We start from the raw sequence: 24,027 nt of genomic DNA on the forward strand, positions 1-24,027 counted from the left end.
AGAATTTTTTGGCCGCAATGAGCAAAGGTATGTTTGGAGATAAAAGGGTGCAGAATTTCATGAAAAGAACCCCTCTCCAACTGTTAAGCACAGGGGTGGATCGATCATGCTTTGGGCTTGTGTTGCAGCCAGTGGCATGGGGAACATTTACTGGTAGAGGGAAGAACGAATTCAATTAAATACCGGCCAATTCTGGAAGCAAACATCACACCATCTGTAAAAAGGCCGAAGATGAAAAGAGGATGGCTTCTACAACAGGATAATGAACCCAAACACACCTCAAAATCCACAATGGACTACCTCAAGAGGCACAAGCTAAAGGTTTTGCCATGGCCCTCACAGTCCCCTGACCTAAACATCATCGAGAATCTGTGGATAGACTTCAAAAGAGCAGTGCGTGCAAGACGGTCCAAGAATCTCACAGAACAAAAAGCCTTTTGCAAGGAAGAATGGGCAAAAATCCCCGAAAAAGGAATTGAAAGATTCTTAGCTGGCTACAAAAAGCGCTTACAAGCTGTGATACTTGCCAAAGGGGGTGTTACTAAGTACTGACCATACAGGGTGCCCAAACTTTTGCTTCGGGCCCTTTTCCTTTGTTGTTATTTTGAAACTGTAAAAGATGGAAATGAAAAAATTTTCATGCTTAAGATATTGAAGAAATGTGTCATTTTTAACTTTATGACTTTTGGAAATCAGTTCATCTTTTACTTGCTTAGCAATTCACAGTAACAGAAACTTTGACCAGGGGTGCCCAAACTTTTGCATGCCACTGTAGCTGGAGGGGCAGGTTGTATTGAGGAAGCAGGGAGTCTGCAAAAGGACTTGGGCAAATGGGCAAAGAAATGGCAGATGGAATATAGTGTCAGGAACTGTATGGTCGTGCATTTTGGTAGAAGGAATAAAGACATAGACCAGGTGTTCCCAATTTTTTTTTAATGCTATGGACCCCTCTAAACGGGGAGAAAAATCAAAAAAAAATTTTGAGATACATACATAGAAACATACATAGAAAATAGGTGCAGGAGTAGGCCATTCGGCCCTTCGAGCCTGCACCGCCATTTATTATGATCATGGCTGATCATCCAACTCAGAACACCACCCCAGCCTTCCCTCCATACCCCCTGACCCCCATAGCCACACGGGCCATATCTAACTCCCTCTTAAATATAGCCAATGAACTGGCCTCAACTGTTTCCTGTGGCAGAGAATTCCACAGATTCACCACTCTCTGTGTGAAGAAGTTTTTCCTAATCTCGGTCCTAAAAGGCTTCCCCTCTATCCTCAAACTGTGGCCCCTCGTTCTGGACTTCCCCAACATCGGGAACAATCTTCCTGCATCTAGCCTGTCCAATCCCTTTAGGATCTTATATGTTTCAATCAGATCCCCCCTCAATCTTCTAAATTCCAACGAGTACAAGCCCAGTTCATCCAGTCTTTCTTCATATGAAAGTCCTGCCATCCCAGGAATCAATCTGGTGAACCTTCTTTGTACTCCCTCTATGGCAAGGATGTCTTTCCTCAGATTAGGGGACCAAAACTGCACACAATACTTCAGGTGTGGTCTCACCAAGGCCTTGTACAACTGCAGTAGTACCTCCCTGCTCCTGTACTCGAATCCTCTCGCTATAAATGCCAGCATACCATTCACCTTCTTCACCGCCTGCTGTACCTGCATGCTCACTTTCAATGACTGGTGTATAATGACACCCAGGTCTCGTTGCACCTCCCCTTTTCCTAATCGGCCACCATTCAGATAATAATCTGTTTTCCTATTTTTGCCACCAAAGTGGATAACTTCACATTTATCCACATTAAATTGCATCTGCCATGAATTTGCCCACTCACCCAACCTATCCAAGTCACCCTGCATCCTCTTAGCATCCTCCTCACAGCTAACACTGCCACCCAGCTTCGTGTCATCCGCAAACTTGGAGATGCTGCATTTAATTCCCTCATCCAAGTCATTAATATATATTGTAAACAACTGAGGTCCCAGCACTGAGCCTTGCAGTACCCCACTAGTCACCGCCTGCCATTCTGAAAAGGTCCCATTTATTCCCACTCTTTGCTTCCTGTCTGCTAACCAACTCTCCACCCACACCAATACCTTACCCGCAATACCGTGTGCTTTAAGTTTGCACACTAATCTCCTGTGTGGGACCTTGTCAAAAGCCTTCTGAAAATCCAAATATACCACATCCACTGGTTCTCCCCTATCCACTCTACTAGTTACATCCTCAAAAAATTCTATGAGATTCGTCAGACATGATCTTCCTTTCACAAATCCATGCTGACTTTGTCCGATCATTTCACCGCTTTCCAAATGTGCTGTTATCACATCCTTGATAACTGACTCCAAAGGAACTTGGGAGTTGTTGTGCGGAATTCCCTAAAGGTTAGTGTGCAGGTGGAGTCAGTGGTGAGGAAGGCAAATGCAATGTTGGCATTCGTTTCAAGATGACCAGAATATAAAAGCACGGATGTAATGTTGAGGCTTTATAAGGCACTGGTCAGACCTCACTTGGAGTATTTTGAGCAGTTGTGGGCCTCTTATCTAAGGGAAGATGTACTGACGGTGGAGGGGGTCCAGAGTAGGTTTTTGAGAATAGTTCTGGGAATGAAAGGGTTAAAGTATGAGAAGCATTTAATGACTATGGACCTGTACTCGCTGGAGTTTAGAAAGATCTCAGTGAAGCCTATTGAATATTGAAAGGTGGATGTAGGGAGGATATTTCCTATAGTGGGTGAATTAAGGACCAGGGGGCACAGCCTCAATCTAGAGGGACATCCATTTAGAGCAGAGATGAGGAGGAATTTCTTTAGCTGAAGGGTAGTGATTCTATGGAAGTCATTGCCACAAGCGATTGTGGAGGCCAAGTTATTGACTATATTTAGAGCGGAGGTTGATAAGTTCTTGAATACTGAGGGCATCAAAGGTTATGGGGAGAAGGCAGGAAAATGGGGTCGAGGGGGATAATAAGTAAGCCATGATGGAATGACAAGGAAGACTCAATAGGCCGATTAGATTAGATTCAACTTTATTGTCATTGTACCAAGTACAGATACGAAGCCAGTGAAATGCATTTAGCATCTGACCAGAAATGCAAAGAATAGAGTTATTTACAAAATAACTGTGAATAAAAAAAAGTGCTACAGCACACAAATATAAAAGTACTGAGACAGTACAATATTGGTACAATACTGCTTAGCGCTGTGATGTGAGGTTCAGCAGTGTCACAGCCTCAGGGAAGAAGCTCTTCCTGTGCCTGCTGGTGCGGGAGCGGAGGCTCCTGTAGCGCGTACCGGATGGGAGGAGAGTAAAAAGTCCATGGTTATGGTGAGATGTATCCCTGATAATTCTCTTCACCCTGCCCAGACAGTGTTTATGGTAGATGTTCTCAATGGTGGGCAATTGGGTGCCGATAATCCGCTGGGCAGTTTTCACCACACGCTGGAGTGCTTTGTGGTCCGATACAGGACAATTGCCATACCACACTGAGATGCAGTTGGTGAGTATGCTCTCAATGGTACAGTGGTAAAAGTCCATCAGTATCCGGGGACAGAGGTGAGCTTTCTTCATGCTCCGCAGGAAATAAAGGTGCTGTTGCTGATTAGCCTAACTATGCTCATATATTTCATGGTATCCACTAATCTCTGCAGCCTATGCTCTGGAATTGCTTTACCAGGCTCTGATGTAACCAGTCAGAACACTTTCAGCGGTGCATCTATAGAGATTATTTGGTAACATGCTGAATCTAGCTGGCTAAAGGAACAACATTGCCCTCCTTCTGGCTGTGTAATCTCTTGAGAGACACATTTCCTTATGAAGGGCTTATAATATTTTACAACTGCCTCAAAAGCGTCCGCGGATCAACAGTTGTATGCATGTCCTGCTGCATGCAGCTTATTTTTGTTTAAATAAGAGGAAGATAGGCCTTATTTGTCGCAGGTACCTTGAAACAACAAATTATGCAGTGAAACGTGTCATTTGCATCTGCGACAAACACAGTCCAAGTATGTGCTGGGGACAGCCCTCAAGTCTTGGCGCGCTTCTGGTGCCCAGATAGAATATCCACAACTTACTAATACTCACCCATGTGTCATTGGAACGTATAAATTTTTACAGACAGCGGTGGGAATTGCACCCATTTCTGGCACTGTATTGCACTGCGCCACCATGCTACCTTCTTTTACATTGTCTGTAATTGCAAAAATTCAGTAGATACACATATTTTTATTGTGTATCAATTGAATTTGCCAATGCCTCTACTTCCTTAGGAGTTTGCAAAGATTTAACGTGACATCTAAAACTTTGACACACTTCTATAGATGTGTAGTGCAGAGTATATTGACTGGCTGCATCATGGCCTGGTATGGAAACACCAATGCCCTTGTAGGGAAAATCGTCCAAGAAGTAATGGATACGCCCCAGTCCATCATGGGTGAAGCCCTCTCTACCAAGGAGCATATCTACACAAAACATTGTAACAGTAAAGCAGCATCCATCATCAGGAATCCCCACCCCCCTCTTCTTGCTACTGCCATCAGGAGGAAGGTACAGGAATTCAGGGCCCACACCACTAGGTTCAGGAATAGCTATTGCCCCTCAACCATCAGGCTCTTGAATGAAAGGGAATGACTTCACTCAACTTCACTTCACCATTGAGATGTTCCCACAACCCATGGACTCGCTTTCAAGGACCCTTCATCTCATGTTCTCGATTTTTATGGTTTATTTATTTATTATTATTCTGTCTTTCTTTTTGTACTTGCACAGTGTGTGTCTTTTGCACACTGGATGAACGCCCTGTTGTCTTTCATTGTTTCTGTTATGGTTGTTAATCTATTATGGATTTATTGAGTATGCCCATAAGAAAATGAATATCAGGGTTGTATATAGTGACGTATATGTACTTTGATAATAAATTTGCCTTGAATTTTTGCAGAAAGCCAGGAATTTACAGACATCTTCCCTGGAACCATGAGAAAAGGACAGAAAAGTTCAGGCCCTATGTAAAATAAACCCTTAACTCTGCTCTGAAATGTCCTAACACGTTATTCAATTCAAGGGCAAGTCAGAATAGAGAAAACGTACACATATGCCGGTGACGTCCACATATCCCAGATGTACAAAAATAAACTTAGTTCAAATCGGATTTGGAAATCCCTTTGTACGGACGTATTCTCCCGTAATAGAAGCCTTTTTGGATGCATTCCAACACTTATAAACAGCTTTTCATTTCCTATTGACATTTCAATAGAGCTGCAAGGAATGGGGCTTCTCTGAAAATACTTAGTTATTCTTTCACACAATGTTGCTGCCCTCTGAAGGTCGTACTAAGGATTTCACTTAGGTCTTCTGACAGCAGTAAACTAAACCACACCTGCTTAGATCTGGTGAGATGCCAGTACATTGTGATCTGCAATTTACTACCCGCCAGTGATTTAGAGCTCCTGTCTGGGGATGGTCATGTTTCAGTCACAGTCATTATACAACCTGTGGGTCCGAATCAACTTCATTTGCTAAGAAGTCACGTGCCTGAACAAGGATACTCTAAACTCCACACAAAAGCAATCCTACTGGCAATTCTTTTATTCACTTGGTGCATTGTACAACATTTCCGGTCTCAGAGTTACTAGGAATGGAATTAGCAAAGGGACTGGAAAAGATGTATTAGAGAGAAAGTGATCTATCGGAATGGTACCAGAAATGAACAAATCTAATTTTAAGGGCAGACTGGCAAGCCAATGGTCTGTTATATAGACTACCAAACTTAATGGTGACCAGATACGCTCTTTACCCTTTAGGGTGAACACAACAAATATCTACATGGGAGAGTCTGTAGACAGGGTTGTAAAGGTAAGAGTCAATAATAAATTTGGTGTGGAATTCTGGTGAAGTATCTTTATCCAGAGTGTAGAAAGGAATGTAAAAGGAACTTAAAACACATTGCCTTTTATAAATCAGGCATTAATTGAGTTGGGGTATGATCTTGAAATGGTACAAGACATTACTGAGGCTGAATATGGAGTATTTTGTGCAGTTCTGGTCACCTACTTACAGGAAAAATACCAATAAACTTGAAAGACCATGTGAGCAAAAGATACAGGAGCAAAATTGGGCCACTTGGCCCATTGAGTCTGCTCCAACATATCATCGTGGCTGATACATTACTCTCTCATTTCTCTCTCAGCCCCATTCTTCTGCCTTCTCCCTATATCCTTTCATGCCCTGACCTATCAACATCTGCCTTAAATATGTCTAATGACCTGGCCTCCACAGCCACCAGTGACAACAAATTTCACAGATTTACCACTCCCTGGCTAAAGAAATTCCTCCTTATCTCCGTTCTAAATGCACGTCCCTCGATTCAGAGGCTGCATCCTCTGGTCTTAGACTCTCCCACTATAGGAAACATCCTCTCCACATCCACTCTATCAAGGCCCTTCAACATTTAATAGGTTTCAGTGAGATCCCACCTCATATGATAAGCCTTTCAATCCCAGAATCATTTTCGTGAACCACCTGTGAACCCTCTCCAATGCTCAACGGTGCAGAGAAAGTTGGCAAGAATACTGCTGGGACCTGAGGACCTGAATGACAGAGAAAGGTTCAGTAGGTTCGGACCTTATTACCTGCAGCGCAGGAGAACGAAGGGAGATCTTATAGAGGTATATAAAATTATAAGGGGTATAGATAGGGTGAGTACATGCAAGCTTTCTCCCCCTCCGGTTGGGTGAGACTAGAACTAGAGGTTATAGGTTTAGGGTGAAAAGTGAAATATTTAAGAGAAACCTGATGGGGGAACGAGTTGCCAGCAACATTTAAGTTTGGAGAGGGTTATGAAGGGCTATGGTCCGGGTGCATGTGGATGAGAGTAGGCAGAAGATTGGGTCAGCATAGACTGGATGGGCAGAAGGGCCTGTATCTGTATCTGTAGTCTATGACCTTATAACATGGCAAACCCAGGAACCAAGTCTATTCATATCACCTTGGTCTAAGTATGTTTTACTCAGTAATAATGTTTCTATGTATTGCATGTTTTTTTCATTTCAAGAAGGTGAAATAACAGCTTATTTTTCGAGGTCCAGTGACCAGCCCCAGAATGAAGCACCCACTTTGAAAGCCACTTTGGAAAGTCTAAGCCTTCTCTGCACCTTCCTCCTTCGAGGAGGTGATAGAAATCTATACGTTTGACAAGTATTTATGGTAATTTATATGGTGGTGTCAGTGAATAGTTGTTTTAGCTTGGACAAGTTGCACGTTCTGACTCCTGATACAATCTCGTGGTCCAGACTGCCACCTGGAATTTAACAATGAAGACTGAAGCTGTAGAGATTACCTTTGTCTTGATTTGAATACCTTTAGGCATAGTAATTTATCATTCGTTAATCTGGGGGAGGTGTGCTTTTGCAATCCATATACCTGTAAATGTGGAATACTTCTTGCGAAGTTCAAAATGCGCCCTTGCTGGAAATCTTGGATAAAGGACAGAAAATGCTAGATGTACTCAGCAGTACAGGAAGTATCACTGCAGGGGGAACCAGAAATAGTGTTAAACGGCAGCAAGATTTCGAAGACAAAGCAAGTTGATTATCAAAGTATATGTCACCATGAGATTCATTTTCTTGTAGGCATTTAGAGTTAAATAAAGAAATACAACAGAATACAGAACTAAAATAGAATTTATTTGTGAAGTCATCATAAATTGGGGCACTGTTTCATCGAGCACCTCTGCACCACCTGCCACAAGTGGGACTTTCTGGTGGCCCAGCTTGCCTGTGTTTGCAACACACATCAAAGTTGCTGGTGAATGCAGCAGGCCAGGCAGCATCTCTAGGAAGAGATACAGTCGACGTTTCAGGCCGAGACCCTTCGTCAGGACTAACGAAGGGTCTCGGCCTGAAACGTCGACTATACCTCTTCCTAGAGATGCTGCCTGGCCTGCTGCGTTCACCAGCAACTTTGATGTGTGTTGCTCGAATTTCCAGCATCTGCAGAATTCCTCGTGTTTGCACATATGCTGGAGATGGCTTTAACTGGTGTATTCACATTACAACGAGAGAGAGAGAGAGCGAGAGAACAATGCACGTGCGCAGACAACGGATCAACACGTAATGCTAAGGGTGGAGGGGGTGTCATTGCTCTGAAAGAAGTAGATCCATACATTACAGTCTTCACATTGGATAGTCAGAGAAGCAGTCTTTAAAGCGAGGTACTTATCTAAGTGGGTGCCGAGGTGGAGGCACATCTCTGCCAAAGGAGCTGTCAGGCGCTCCTTCTCTCTGTTAGCCTGCAGGTCTCCCTTGGGAAAGGTGCAGCACCTGCTTAGCACCCCCCCCCCCTTCCCGGGACAGGGTCACGTGAAGCCCTGGGAGCAGGTGGTAGGTGGTGGGTGGTGGATGGTCGTATGGGCAGCTGGTGCATATCACAGGTCCTGGATATGTGACCACTGACGCCAGGCAGACAAGCTTTGAAGAGTTGAAGAGTATTGATAGTGGAGGGGGTCACCTCTGTTATAAAGACACTGCGGAGAAGAAGGCAAAGACAAATCACTTCTGTAGAAAAATTTGTCAAGAACAATCATGGTCAGAGGCCATGATTGCCTGTCTTAGACACAGCACATAATGATAATGATGATGATTTACCTAGGATGTCCAGTGCTTTTCCATTGGTAAGGGTAGATTTTAATTCATTGTACTGTGATTTCTAGAAGGAAAAGAATTTCCATAAGGTCCTTCTCAATATTTTTGCCATAAAAACAAACAAGTTAAATTTCTGTAGTCCCTTATCGTCTCAGGATACCAAAGAGTTTTACAGCCATTGAGGTCCTTTTGTAATCACAACGTCCCACAGACACTTAATCTGTTTCAGCAATAATGTTTGAAGGGAACTACCAGGCAGAATGTCAAAGAGAATTCCTTGCAGTTTCACAAGACCTATTTGTATTACCCAAGAGGGGAAACAAGATGTCTAGCTTTTTTTTACATTATACCTGAGAGCACCTCTGACAGTGTGGCATCTCCATGGCCTTTTGCTGAAGTGCTAACCTGGCTGAGGAAGTCATTGGGTATATTTGAAATGGAGGTTGATAGGTTGTTAATTAGTAAGTGTGTCAGAGGTTATGGGGGGAAGGTAGTAGAATTGGGTTAAGAGGGATAATAAATCAACCATGATCAAATGGTGGAGTAGACTCGATGGACCAAATGGCCTAATTCTGCTCCTATATTTTGTGTCCTTGCAACCTGCACCTTCTCCAACTTCTCACATTCTTTTTCCAGTGTTCCAAAACCTGTGGCCGGGGATTGAGAAAGCGCAACGTCTACTGCAGAAGCACAAACCCAACGTCCAAACCGCACACCGTCCCGGACAGCCTGTGTAGTCAGGAAACAAAGCCGAAGAATCAGGAGGTGTGCGTGCTGCGGAGGTGCCCGAAGAATGACCGACTGAGGTGGATCACATCAGCCTGGACGGAGGTCTGGCACTGCCTTACCTAAAAGGGGAATGTCTTTGCAACCTTGTGATATAGAACATAGAATAGTACAGGACATTACGGGCCCTTCAGCCCACAATGTTGTGCCGACCCTCAAACCCTGCCTCCCATATAACCCCCCACCTTAAATTCCTCCATATACCTGTCTAGTAGTCCCTTAAACTTCACTAGTGTATCTGCCTCCACCACTGACTCAGGCAGTGCATTCCACGCACCAACCACTCTCTGAGTGAAAAACCTTCTTCTAATATCCCCCTTGAACTTCCCACCCCTTACCTTAAAGCCATGTCCTCTTGTATTGAGCAGTGGTGCCCTAGGGAAGAGGCCCTGGCTATCCACTCTATCTGTTCCTCTTATTATTTTGTACACCTCTATCATGTCTCCTCTCATCCTCCTCCTCTCCAAAGAGTAAAGCCCTAGCTCCCTTAATCTCTGATCATAATCCATACTCTCTAAACCAGGCAGCATCCTGGTAAATCTCCTCTTACAAGAGCTGCCCAGTATAATCCGCGCTGATTTCATTTGATACAATTGAAGCATTTCACTGTATTTTTTGATGTACATGTGACAAATAAAGCTAATTGGGGCATGAGGACAGAAGTTGGGATGTTCTGCAGAAGTTGTCTAAGATGTTGGTGAGGCTGAATTTGGAGTATCGTGTACAGTCCTAGTCACCCACCAACGGGAAAGATATTAATAAAATTGAAAGAAAGAAAACTTACAAGGATGTTGTCAGGGCTTGAAGACTTGAGTTATGTGGAGTGGTAGACAAGGTTAGGATTTCATTCCCTGGAGCGCAGGAGATTGAGGGCAGATCTTGTAGGATATACAAAATAGGTCAGCATGGACTAGGTGGGCCAAAAGGCCTATTTCCATACTGTAGTAATCTGTGACTCTGACTCTGTACATAACCTATTCGATAATGGAAGGAGGAGAAGACGAAATGGCCAGGGCTGGAGGGATGCTAGATTATGCTGGCTGCACTCCCAAGGCCACAAATTGCCCCCATCTGTTGAATGGCTGCCTTTGTGCTTCACACTATAGTGGTGAAACAGGGCAGAAAGGATAGAGTCATACAACAGAAACTTCTGTCAACCCTTAGACTTATTTTAAATTTTTTATACTGAGGGTGTTTGTTGCATGGACACTCTGCCAGGGATGGTGGTAGAGACAGGATACATTAGGGAGATTTAAGAAAGGCACGTGAAGGATAGAAAAATGGAGGAATATGCAGGAGTGAAAGTCATATCGATTGTTAAGAAGTCAGCTCAACATTGTGGACGGAAGAACCTGTACTATGTTCTTCAACACTTGAGCCCACCACATTTGCGTCAACCATCAAGGATATTGACGGAGTTCGGAGGGAAGACTGTCCAGGCTGGGATGTCTACTATCAATCAAAAGGGGAGATATAATTGAGCTTGTAAAATTATAGGAGGCCTACACAGGCTCCTTCCAGTCAGATGGCGGCATGCTCAGATGCAGCGGCTTCTACGGGGGCAACCAAAGGTGGTGGTGTTTTTTTTAAATGTTCTTTTCACAATCGCAAGATCTTAAGTACTGCAAGTTTACCCCATCAGTGAGTTGCTCGTTGGCAGAGAAACTGGACTTGGTGTGGACCGTGCTGCTGCCTGCTCTAGAGAGGTATTGGGAGTCAGTGCGCAAAGATGGTATGCAGTCTGACAGCAAGTAATTACCTTAGTCGTTTTTCTTGTGTTTTCTTATTGGTCATTGGTCATGTGGAATACTAGAAGTCCGGTTCATCAGTTTATTGGCGAACAGCAGGTGCTGATGGCAGGGGAGCCGTGTGGCCTTGGTCATAATAGGGACTAGGCCACAACCTGTCTTGTCACCTGTTTGCAGCTGTCCAACAGGGAGGCATCAGAGTCGGTGCTGCCCTCCAGTGTTCGGCCGGCAGAAGACAATTGCTATTGTGTTCGACTGCAGACTGCTGCAATATTCATGGAGCAGGGACATGGACTATATATATTTTTTGTGTGACTGTATTTTGCTAATATCTTACAGGTGCTTGCTATCTTATATGGAATATAGGGGTTAACATATGAGGAGTATTTGGCAGCTTTGGGCCTGTACTCACTGGAATTCAGAAGAATGCTTGGGGATCTCATTGAAACCTACCGAATGTTGAAAGGACTAGATATGGTAGATGTAGAGAGGATGCTTCCTGTAGTGAGGATATCCAGAACTAGCGGGCACAGCCTCAGAACCGAGGGGCAATCTTTTAGAATGGAGGTAAGGAGGATTTTTTTTCGGCCAGAGAATGGTGAATCTGTGGAATGCTGTGCCACAGACTGTGGTGGAGGCCAAGTCCGTGCGTATATTTAAGGCGGAAGTCGATTGTTTCCTGATCGGTCAGGACATCAAAGGATAAGATGAGAAGGCAGGTGTATGGGGGTTGAGTGGACCGTAAGACCATAAGGTATAGGAGCAGCAGTAGGCCATTAGGCCCACCAAGTCTGCTGTGCCATTCAATCATGGGCTGATCCAACTCTTCCAGTCATCCCCACTCCCCTGATTCTCCCCATACCCTTTGATGCCCTGGTTAATCAACCTATCTATCTCTGCCTTAAATACACCCAATGATTTGGCCTCCGCAGCTGCTCGTGGCAACAAATTCCACAGATCCAGGATCAGCTATGATGGAATGGTGGAATAGACTTGATGGGCTGAATGGCCTAATTCTGCTCCTATGTCTTATGGTCTTATGTCCCATATGTGCCTTGTGCTGTGTGTGCCGTGGGTACTGTGTTCTGTACCCTGGACCCAGAGGAATGCTGTTTCATTTGACTCTATTTGTAAGTGTTCATGTATGGTTGAATGACAATTAAACTTGAACTTGAAGCTAAGGCAGACGTTCTAGTAGCCACACAAAGTGGATAATTAGACGTGCAAGATAAAAAAAGACATCTTGACTCCCTGCAACAATCATAGTACTTCATCTCTGACATTTAGTTTTACAAATTTCAAGGGGAATATATTTCAGAAGCTGAGAGGAATCATTGAAAATCAAAATGCTGAAATCTGCAACAGGAACAGAAATGCTGGAAACTGTCAGCAGGTCAGGCAGCATCTGTAGAATGAGAATCAAGCTTCAAGTCAAAGAGCCTTTATCAAGATGCACCACCGCCTTTCTACTGAGCATTTACCACAGGAATCAAAGACACATTCTAAACCTTCACCTTTCTGCTTGCGAGGCATAATTGTATAACTCAGAATCAGATTTATTATCACTGAAATAAGTCATGAAATGTGTTGTTTTGTGGCAGTGGTACAGTGCAGTACATAAAAATTCTAGTAAGTTATAATAAGATGTGTAAAAACAGAGGTCACATTCATGGGTTCATGGTCTATTCAGAAATTTGATGGCGGAGAGGAAGATGCTGTTCCTAAATTATTGATTTCTTGTCTCCTGTACCTGCACCCTGATGGTAACAACGAGAAGAGGGCATATCCTGGATAGTGAAGGTCCTTATTGATGGATGCCATCTTATTGAGGCATTGCCTTTTGAAGATGAACTTGATGATGAGGAGGCTGATGCCCATAATGGAGCTGGCAGAGCTTAGCTGCAAATATTGAGAGGAAAACATAGAAACATAGAAAATAGGTGCAGGAGTAGGCCATTCGGCCCTTTGAGCCTGCACCGCCATTCAGTATGATCATGGCTGATCATCCAACTCAGAACCCTGTACCTGCCTTCTCTCCATACCCCCTGATCCCTTTAGCCACAAGGGCCATATCTAACTCCCTCTTAAATATAGCCAATGAACTGGCCTCAACTGTTTCCTGTGGCAGAGAATTCCACAGATTCACAACTCCCTGTGTGAAGAAGTTTTTCCTAATCTCGGTCCTAAAAGGCTTCCCCTTTATCCTCAAACTGTGACCCCTCGTTCTGGACTTCTCCAACATCGGGAGCAATCTTCCTGCATCTAGCCTGTCCAATCCCTTTAGAAGAGGAGTTAACTGTTTAAGGTTATCTTTATAGTGGATTTTCAAAATAAATTAGATCTTCTGTTTGCTCTAAAATCAAATTCAATTAGCAAAGATTAGTTGGAAAGAGCCAAAAGAGTGGAAGTAATTTATAGGGTGACTTGGTAATGTAGTGGTTAGCACAACCCTTTACAGTACAGGAAACCCAGGTTCAATTCCCACTGCTGCCTGTAAGGAGTTTGTATGTTCTCCCCATGACCACGTGAGTTTCCTCCCACAGTCCAGAGACATACTGGTTGGTAGGTTAATTGGTCCTTGTAACTTGTCCTGAGATTAGGCTAGAATTAAATAGGGGGATTGCTGGGCAGTGTGGCTCAAAGGGCCTGTTCTGCACTGTATCTCAATAAGTAAATATTTATTCCATGCTGGCATGATATGGCAGTATCACTGATAGTGCTGATTTAAACCACTTGCACTGATGGAGTAGACAACTTTCTTCATAGTTGCTTATTTCTCAACGGGATGAGGAGGGTAAATAAGCAGCAATAGGGATCTCTTTGCCATTTTATATGCTGTGAATTTGTGATCATCTTTGAATGCTCTTTGCAGCACAGTACCTAGCAGTTATTTACTTGGAGATACGGCACAGTAACAGGCCGACACCACCCAATTACATCCATATGACCAATTAACCTACTTCAGCTTAATCCTATTACAGAACCAATGATTACTAATTGCGGTTCAGTCCTGCCACCATCTATAAGGAGTCTGTACATTCTCCCCATTATCGTGTGGGTTACTTCCTGGTGCTCCGGTAGCTTCTCACATCCCAAAGTATGGGCTAGGGTCATTAAGTTGTGGGCATGCACCACTTGCAAGCTGCCCCCAGCACGTATTTGAACAGTATTGGTCTTTGGAGCAAATGATGCATTTCACTGTGTGTTTCTCTATTTCAATGTGACAACTGAAGCTAAATTTTTAATCTTTAATCAATTACTTCTCATGTGTAAAGCAGCACCTTTTTTTTTGCCTCGCACAGTGCTCGGTGTCCTGCGGTCCTGGCGTACAAAAGCGGGAGCTGAAATGCAGCGAGAAAAGTCTGTCGGGAAAGTATGTCCCCTTCCCTCAGAGGAGATGTCGGCACCTGCCCAAGGCAAAAGTCGATCTTGAACGAGCGTGTAACCTGGGTGTCTGCCCCAATCCCTCCATGAACCAAATCCTTAATAATGCCGCACCAGCATGGTACGCGTCGCCATGGCAACAGGTAGGAGGCCAAGGCCTGATGATGATTCAGGTCCAGAAACTGCAGTAATGCGTGCAATTAGATCCTGTGGCACTTTCTTTTCCTCAGCGTCATGTAGTTGAATATTGTTTGCACTTGAAGTAAATTTTATTTGTGACCATTGCTAGGTCACATTGTGCCAATCAAGAAACTTGTCTGATTATTCCTGTTGTCGGTCATCCTTATGATCCCAACCCAATTTCTACATCTGGGATACATAATGGTGCCATTTGCTGGGCAGTGCTGTTTATTGGATCATTGTGGGGAATCTTGGCAACGTTACCCTGGGGTTGGCATTTCTTGGCTTTATCCCAGCAACCCAAGCATGTACCTGGACCCTTGGCCGGGTGCCAGAGTGAAACAACCTCATCCCTTCCTGCAGCACTCCTATCCCCCTGTTCCCAAACCTGTCTCCCAGTGCCACAACCAAGGCCCCTCTCAGCTTGATTGTTATTCTCAACTCCCTCCATTCCACTCCATGTACAGCTGGTCCAACCTCCTTCAACATACACTGGTGGACTTCCTGTTGAAGATCCTTCAGGGGAACTGCTCCTGAATATAACACGAGCCTCCCCCTTGCTGTTTACCACCAAAGATGGTCAAAAATCAAAATATTGTGTTGGGGCTGGTGCTGAGATAGGAAAGGACCTGAAAATGCACAAAAAAAGAATCAGAAATGTCAAGATGGTGCCACACTGCGGTCTCTATTGCGATTGTGGCTCAGACGTAGTTGTCTTTTTACTTTCATGAGGGTGACTTTGGGGACAGAGAGGGAAGTTCTGGTTCACTTTAGCATTTAGGGACAAGGACATGGAAGAGTTAGAGGGCAAAGCTCCACTCCACGCTCAAAGGCCAATGCTGTGGGCATCACTGTTCTGTTCTGCGCTTGAAGATCAGCAGTGTGGAGGAGTGACGAAGGATATCTGCCGTCTAGGCCTCCACTTAACTCTTGAAGGCCAGCAACGTGGAGGCATGATGAAGGACGTCCGTGCATGGCGGGTTATTCCCAGGCTGGTGGGTCACAGGATGGGATGTCTGTGCGAGCAGTGGACATGAGGGCAGGTCAGCCCGGAGTTTGGGGTCCTGTGATTGGCTAGTCCAGGTGTCAATACCGAAGATCAAATCCCAAAGGTCGAGCAGAATTCCATGAAGTCAAAGGCTGCTGGCTGAGTCCTGGAGACTGAAGGCCTATCCTGGAGTCTGAGCACTGTTTGTGCAAGTGGGTTGGTGGGAGGTGAAGTGATGACACTGGTTGGTCAATATCTCACCAACGGGATACTCTGATACCTGTCTTTTAACATTTGCCAAGGAAAAATTAACACCCGAGCGATGTTTCCTTTCACTTGGAGCTATGTGCCAAGCTCCCATGTGCATTTTCAGATGGATATAAGAGACTAGGGAAGAGCTAACCCCCAGTGTCTGTGCTGACAGATCTGATGGGCCTTCAGTCTCATAATCAGTCCTGACACTCCAAACAAAACCAGACTGTCTAGTCATTGTCACTTTGTTGTAGACACCTACAGCAGTAACTGTCCTCCAGCAATGTACTCATTTCAAACAGCCAGATGTACATTAACAGTAGTTAAAGGCAAATCTGCATTTCTTTCCTTCCATGCAGTGTACAGTAACGTGTGGGGGAGGAGTCCAGATCCGTACCATGCATTGCCTGCGGCAGGGGAGGCCCTCGGTGGGATGCCTTGTCCACCAGAAACCAGCCATGTCGAGAGCTTGTAATACAGTCTTCTGTCCATCACCCAGGAAAGGTAAATCTCCTCTTGGGCGGCAGAGGCCCTAACACTCTATCGGAAGCACTGAGCCATCTTACAGTGTTTTGAACACAGGAGGAAAACATTAGCTTTATTTGTCACATGTACATCAAAATATCGAAACATACAGTGAAATGTGTCATTTTGCATCAACGACAAGCGCAGTCCGAGTACAGTATGTGCTGGGGCTGCCCGTAAGTGTGGCCACACTTCCAACGCCAATGTAGCGTGCTCACAATTTATTAACACTAACCCACAGGAAACCGAACCACCTGGAGGGAACCCATGGGGTCACAGGGAGAACGACAACAGCAGTGGGAATTGAATCTGGATCACTGGCACTGTAAAATATTACAGTAACCGCAACCCTAACGTACCACCAAGGAAGGATGTTATCCTGCAGATTGTTAGACTATTGTGTACTGTGTAAATTTGAACTCCTTATCAATGATAGATGGTCAGCATGGTAGTGTAGTGGTCAGCACGCTTTACAGTACCAGTGTGATCCGTGTTCAATACCTGCCGCTGCCTGTAAGGAGCTTGTACGTTCTCTCTGTAACCGCATGGGTTTCCCTGGGTGCTCCTGTTTCCTCCCATAGTCCAAAGACGTACCATTTGGTAGGTTAATTGCTCATTGTAAACTGTCGCATGGTTAGGCTAGGATTAAAGTGGGGGGTTGTTGGGCAGTGCAGCTCGGAGGGCTGGATGGGTCTGTTCCAAGCTATATCTCAATAAATAAATTTCATTGAGTGAGGCAAGTCTGAAAAGAGTGGGACTGTATTTCCTGGAGTTTGGAAGAATAATAGGAGAGCTTATTGAATTGGAGAGGCCGATTTTGGAGTATTGTGTACAGTTTTGGTCACCTAATTACAGGAAGGATATTAATAAGGTTGAAAGAGTGCAGAGAAGGTTTACAAGGATGTTGCCAGGACTTGAGAAACTGAGTTACAGAGAAAGGTTGAATAGGTTAGAACTTCATTCCGTGGAGCATAGAAGAATGAAGGGAGATTTGATAGAGGTATATAAAATTATGATGGCTATAGATAGAGTGAATGCAAGCAGGCTTTCTCCACTGAGGCTCGGGGAGAAAAAAACCAGAGGAAATGGGTTAAGGGTGAAGGGGGAAAAGTTTAAAGGGAACATTAGAGGGGGCTTCTTCTCACAGAGAGTGGTGGGAGTGTGGAATGAGCTGCCAGATGAAGTGGTAAATGTGGGCTCACTTTTAACATTTAAGAAAAACTTGGACAGGTACATGGATGAGAGGTGCATGGAGGGATATGGTCCAGGTGCAGGTCAGTGGGACTAGGCAGAAAAATGGTTCGGCACAGCCAAGAAAGGCCAAAGGGCCTGTTTCTGTGCTGTAATGTTCTATGGTTCTATGGAGAGTTTAAAGAGTTTGGCAGTCTAGGACCACGAGTCACAGATTGAGATTAAGATGCAAGGTTTCTTCTCTCAGCAGGTAGTGAATCTTCGGAATCCCTGTAGAATTAATGGAGATGTACTGAAACGGGCCATTCAGCCCAACCCCTTCTTGCCAACCTTTTCACCCATCTGTAGTAATCCCAGATCTAGGTCTGTAGATTGAGTAAGGTAGCAGAGAAGGCAAGGTGCGAGGGAGACGGGTAGAGCCAAGAGTATATCTCTGATAGGGCAAGACCAAGTGACCAATGAAGATCAGATTAAATTTCTTGGTTTACTTTTATTTAGAGATACAGCCAGTAACAGGCCCTTCCGTCCCAATAAGCCCATGACACCCAATTACACCCACGTGACTAATTAACTTACTAACCCATACGAGGAAACCAGAGCACCTAGAAAAAATCTACATGGTCATTGAACCCTGGTCGCTGGCACTGCAATAGATTTACACTAACTGCTACAGTACTGTGCTGACCCTTTCCTGTGCACAGTGTCGTGAATGCAAAGGCTGTGGGTTCGGTCAAGAAAGCTAAACTTGCAAAAGAGCTGACACAACATAATAACAGGCAGGTGTGGCCAGTTCTGATACGGATACAAAGGAAGTTGTAGAGTCTTAGAGAACTACGACACAGGAACAGGCCCTGTGGCCCATCTAGTTTGTGCCAAACTGTTATTCTGTCTCGTTACTGAAGTGTAAGTTAATTGTGAAGTGAGTATTCCTTCTTGAAACTAAAGACTTGTGGGATCTCTGGATTACCAGTACAGATGTCTGTTTTAGTAACCTGAGATAGCCACAAAGTATGGTAACAGGTAAGACTGGTAACAGGTCAACGTGTTTGAGATTAAAAGTTTTTGCAGGTGGATAGGAGAAATATCGAGAGTATTAAGTGATTGACTGTATTTTGTGGTTTTATCTTTCACCATCCGATATTTTCTTTTTCCTTGGCAGATCTCAGCTGTGTTGACTACTTTAGCTGGTGTCACCTGGTCCCACAGCATGGCGTCTGTGGCCACAAGTTCTATGGCAAGCAGTGCTGCAAGTCCTGCAACAAAACCAATCGATAGCGACCAGCGTCATAGCCGCTGTGCTCACCTCAACCTCCTCTCTTAAACACCCCCCCTCCTTTCCCCACGGCTCTCCCCAACAAGGTTATTTATTGGCCGCGGTCAAGAAGGATTGACTTCGTCCAACAAAGGGGTGGATGCCTAAATCAACGCTCCCTGTGGTCCTTTATTGAGGTGGTTGAGGGACTGATTTGGACAAAGGTCAGTAGGCTGTTATGTCACCCTTTCCAATGATTGATGGGCCATTGGCATCCAGCAGGACTCGAAGGACTAATAACGAAGATGAGATGATCAGTTGGTGCTATATAGACTTTGAAACTTTAAAGTATTTGCCAGCAAATCCAGCTCTTGTTGATGGTATTTTATCCAGCTGGATAAATAGAATATGCATCAGTGTGGAGAATCAGACAATTACCTAGGTATATATATATATATATACACAAAATGTGCATTTTTTGTAAGAAATATTAACGGTTTGTGTGATTGTTTTCATATGGGTGTGCGTGAGTTTGTGAGTGAGTGTGTGCATGAGTGTGTGTGTGTGAATATTCTATATAAAACGAGCCTGTGGACTGCGATTGCTTTGTGAGAGAACAAGGTTAATGCACTTAATGATGGATGGGGGATGACTGTCTTCACAAGAATGTCAAGCGCGACATTAAGAATGTGGTGCTAATTTCCAGCCAAACAGCCTGTCCCAAGCTGAGCTACCAGCCTTCATTTTAATGTAGGAACAATCTAAGCTTCATGCACCAAATTGCCTGTTGGATATTCAGTATGTATGTGTTTGCATGGGAGAAATATCATTATATCCTTAAAATGAAAAATCTTCCCTAATACTTCCATAAAGCAATGTAGAGAAGTTCTGAAAAGCACGGAGTGTTCACAGAGTCCATGACGATCCTGATCTGAGTTGAAACTAATCCAGTCTACGTGCACATGGTCTATAGTACCGTCAACGAGGAGTGGAAAACAAGTTTGTAAATCTGGTGAGAACAAGGAATGTTGGGAATGTCGAGGGTGCAGTACATAAAAATTACTACAGTACTGTGCAAAAGTCTTAGGCACTCTAGTAATATATAAGTGCCGAAAACTTTTGCACGGTACTGTTTCGATATAAAGTTGCTGAGAAAAAGGCATGTATTTTAAAGGAAATGTTTATCAGAGGGGTCCAGTGATTCTAGGAGAAGAACTTAAACTATCCTGTGTGTTTACTAATTCCACGATTGTCCCCTGTGGCAACTGGTGAGTGATACTGGAAACTACAATGTCATTAGGTAGGTAATCACACAGTGTGGAAGGAAACCATTCACCTGTCAAGGCTCTGATGGATCTCTGCAAGAGCTTATCTCAGACCTGGCTGTTGTACCCTCTACATGATGTAGATAAAAGCTAGGCAGTGCGAGACTCTTAATTCATTCGATGAAGTCTTCACAGCATCACTCCCGAAAGCCCAATCTTCCTCTCACCACAATCCTTACAGGGAAGTAAACTGTACTGGTACATGCATGTGAATGGTGTGCAAGGGAGATGTTATGGGCTCTTTTTCTTGTCCATCCTAGATTATAGAAGGGGGTACTCCAGGACAACAGCCAGAGAACCTACTTGCACCATGTATTGCGTCGGAGAATTGGGGTCATGCTTGCCAAAGACTCCTGTAAGTGCAAAATGCACAATGTAGTCATCCATGTGCATTAATTTGCTTCCATTGGAATTCAACAACACAGAGGGCAAATTTCCACCAGCCTGGCCATGAGACAGTGTTATTGGGCTACACCAATTTTTCACCAAGATGTACATAGGCAAATGTATCCATCAGTATACCAACCTATGCTCTCATTCTGCCTCACTCTCATTGTACACAGTGTACTCCATAGGAATGTCAACTCTGCCTGAAAACTTTGTTTTGGAGGTTCCATCACATGATACAGCTAGGCCATCAACCCCCTGCAGGATCTATGCTGCCAACCTCCTCTGTTCACCATCAAGGCATGCTGCCTTACTCAACAAATCTGGAAAGGAAATAGATTGTTTTTGAAATGCTCTTCACCCCATCTCCTTTGTGTTCCAACAAAAATGTTGAAAAAGTTAAAATAATGCACACTCTTGCTGAACACGTTCCACGATTTGCTTGTAGAAATTGGTTAGTGATTAATATAAAGCATCTGAAAGCTCCTAGACCATAAGATGTAGGAGCAGAATTGTGCTATTTACCCCATCACTGCTCCTCCATTTCATCATGAGCTATTTTCCCTCTCAACCCAAATCTGCTGCTTTCTATCAATATCCTTTCATTCCCTGACTTATCAACCTTTGCCTTAAATACACCCAATGACTTGGGCTTGTGGCAACAAATTCCACAGATTCACCACACAATGGTTAAGGAAGTTTCTCCTGATCACCGTTCTAAAAGAACGTCCCTTTATTCTGAGGCTCCTAGATGGATTTTGAATAGCAATTTATTGAACAACATACCAAAGTACCAGTGAATAGTTTTTCTCTTGTGAAATCAGTCAGTGCTTGCAGAAGTAATTTCACTTTGTGTTCCAATAAATTTTCAAGAAGATTCTGCACCATCTCAGATACTTACCATCAGATTGTCAAGTTGAAGTTTATTGTCATTCAATCATACACATGTATGCAGCTAAACAGAACATCATTCCTCTGGGGCCAACATGCAAAACACAATGCATACAGTCACATACAGCTCACATAGTACGATCCAGCACATAGCCAACTGCAGAGCACCCTAGACCATTGTGGAAGGAGATATGTAAATACATTCATATAAATGTTTAGCATTTTCTTTCCCTTTCTTACCTAGAGCAAAGAGCAATGCAGCCCAGAAACGGGGCTTTTGGCCCACTGTGACTATTCCAATCAAGATGATAAGCTAATCCTATTTATCAGCATTTAGCCTATATTCCCTCTAAAGGTTTGCATGTTCCTGCTTCAACTATTTCCTCTGGCAATGCATTACATATAAGCACTACCCTCTGCCTGAAGAATTTGCTGTGGGTTTCTTTTAAACCTTTTCCTTCTCACCTTAAATTTATGCCCTGCAGTTTTTGTTTCCCTTTCCCTGGGAAAAAAGATTGTGTGCATTCACTCTACTGCGCCCTTCGTGATTTTATACACTTTTGTAAGATCACCCCTTAGCCTCCTACGCTCCAGGGGATAAAGAAGCAGCCTGCCCAACCCCTCCCTATAACACAGGCACTCGAGATCTGGCAAAGCTCTCACAAGACTTCCTTGCACTGTTTCTGCTTAAACATGTGTTTCCCTATACTGTAATAGGGTACCCAGAATGGTACACAATACTTGCGTAGGTTTTGCTTGCTTTAAATCCAAAAATGTTTTTGATTCAAACTTTCACGAAGATATTGAGCTTTACTTTCTCTCTATACCCTCATTATAGAAGTACCTCCTGAATTTTAGTTGCTGCTGAAGGGTCCCGGCCCGAATCGCCGAGTGTTCATTATTTTCCATCGATGTTCCTGACCTGCTGAGTTCCTCCAGGTTTTTCTGTGTGTAGCTCTGGATTGCCAGCATCTGCAGAATCTCTTGTTCCTCCTGAATTAGATTCCTCCTTTAGATTTATTAGTGATTAACACCTTACCATTTGACAAAGATATTGCTGTTCTGATCTTGGCTTTGCTCCATGTCCTGTCAATTCCCCTTAACCCTAAAATCTATTTCAATCTTGAATTGTTCTTACATTGTTGTGCCCCCTGGTGCTGTCTGCAAATGGAGCCATCCCTAGTAGTGGTATGGTCACTGGTTGATTATGATGTCTTCCTAAGAGATTATCTATTGCTGGGTCTTCAGGTGGATGTAGAGTCCGATACTGGATCTACATATTCTGGTACAGTGGTGGCAAGAGTAAGTGGTGTTTGTGGTTAGGTCTTTTGCTTATTGAGTCTCTCCTTTCACAGCTGCCTCTTGGTCTCTGTAGCACAGGGGAGGTCACTCCCATGCAGCTTAGAATTCTTCCAGCTGTTTATATTGAGTGCAATATCTTCCCAGTTTTTAGATGTAATGTTGAATTTCTATAGGCTGGTTTTGATGTTTGAAGCTTTTTCTTTGCTCACCAGAAGCTCGTTTACGTTCCTTTGTTTATGAGAGGGATAGATAAGGTAGAGGCAGGAAAGTTGTTTCCACTGGTAGGTGAGACTAGAACTAGAGGACATAGACTCAAGATTTGGGGGGAGTAGGTTTGGGACGGCGATGAGGAAGAACTGCTTTTCCCGGAGGGTGGTGAATATGTGAAATTCTTTGCCCAATGAATCAGTGGATGCTACCTTAGTAAATATATTTAAGACAAGGTTGTATAGATTTTTGCACAGTATGGGGAAAAGGCAGGTAGGCGGGCATGAGTTCATGGTCAAATCAGCCATGATCTTACTGAATGGCACAGCAGGCTCGATGGGCCAAATGGCCGATTCCTGCTCCTATTTCTTGGGTTCTTATGTTTGGAAAGACATCTCTAGGCCTATCATGGTCACACCAGTCATAACTTTTAACTTCAGTCTTTTTTGGAGAATGGCAGACCTTTCTTCACACAAGTCAAGATGAAGCTGGTTGTCAGATGGCATCCCAGTATTAAGCTGTTGAAGACAAATTAGGAGCCCAGTGACTGTTCTATGACTGGACTAAGAAAAACTAAATGCTTAGTTGCCAAATGCTGAGTAGAATCACCATCAATTCAACCAGTACAGCCCACACAAGATGTTGAATTAAGCACAAGGTTAGCTAGGGGAATGAATGGGATGGATGGTGAGATTTTGGTGAAATGCGCTGAACTTGAAGTTTATGTCTGTCCGTAGCTCAAACAGCAACTGTAGGTGAGAGCAAAGAGAGTCAATATGGAGTTACTGGGCATGTGAGAGACAAGTGTTTTCAAGGAATATGTGGAGGAATGCAATAATAAGAGGTCTCTAACTCGACAGGCTGAACAGCCTCCTATGCTTTGAGAAAACCTGGAGTGGTATGTCTTACTGAAGGGAAGGGAAGAGTAAGTGGGGTCCTGTATTCTGTATTTTTTATTAGGAA

At 43.9% G+C, this 24,027-nt stretch overlaps 1 protein-coding gene across 1 annotated transcript in view; it reads left to right on the forward strand.

Moving 5' to 3' along the window:
* adamts18 (ADAM metallopeptidase with thrombospondin type 1 motif, 18) overlaps positions 1 to 22,871 on the forward strand; it is a 185,436-nt gene extending 162,565 nt beyond the window's left edge. Inside the window, exons 17-20 of the mRNA XM_072279204.1 lie at positions 9,283 to 9,477; positions 14,483 to 14,707; positions 16,344 to 16,488; positions 18,860 to 22,871. Coding sequence (XP_072135305.1) covers positions 9,283 to 9,477; positions 14,483 to 14,707; positions 16,344 to 16,488; positions 18,860 to 18,975 — 681 coding nt within the window. The 3' untranslated portion in view covers positions 18,976 to 22,871. The remainder of the gene's footprint in view (positions 1 to 9,282; positions 9,478 to 14,482; positions 14,708 to 16,343; positions 16,489 to 18,859) is intronic.
* Positions 22,872 to 24,027: the final 1,156 nt, after the last annotated feature.

Source organism: Mobula birostris, chromosome 15, assembly GCF_030028105.1.
Source record: "Mobula birostris isolate sMobBir1 chromosome 15, sMobBir1.hap1, whole genome shotgun sequence".
Classification (NCBI taxonomy): Eukaryota; Metazoa; Chordata; class Chondrichthyes; order Myliobatiformes; family Myliobatidae; genus Mobula; species Mobula birostris.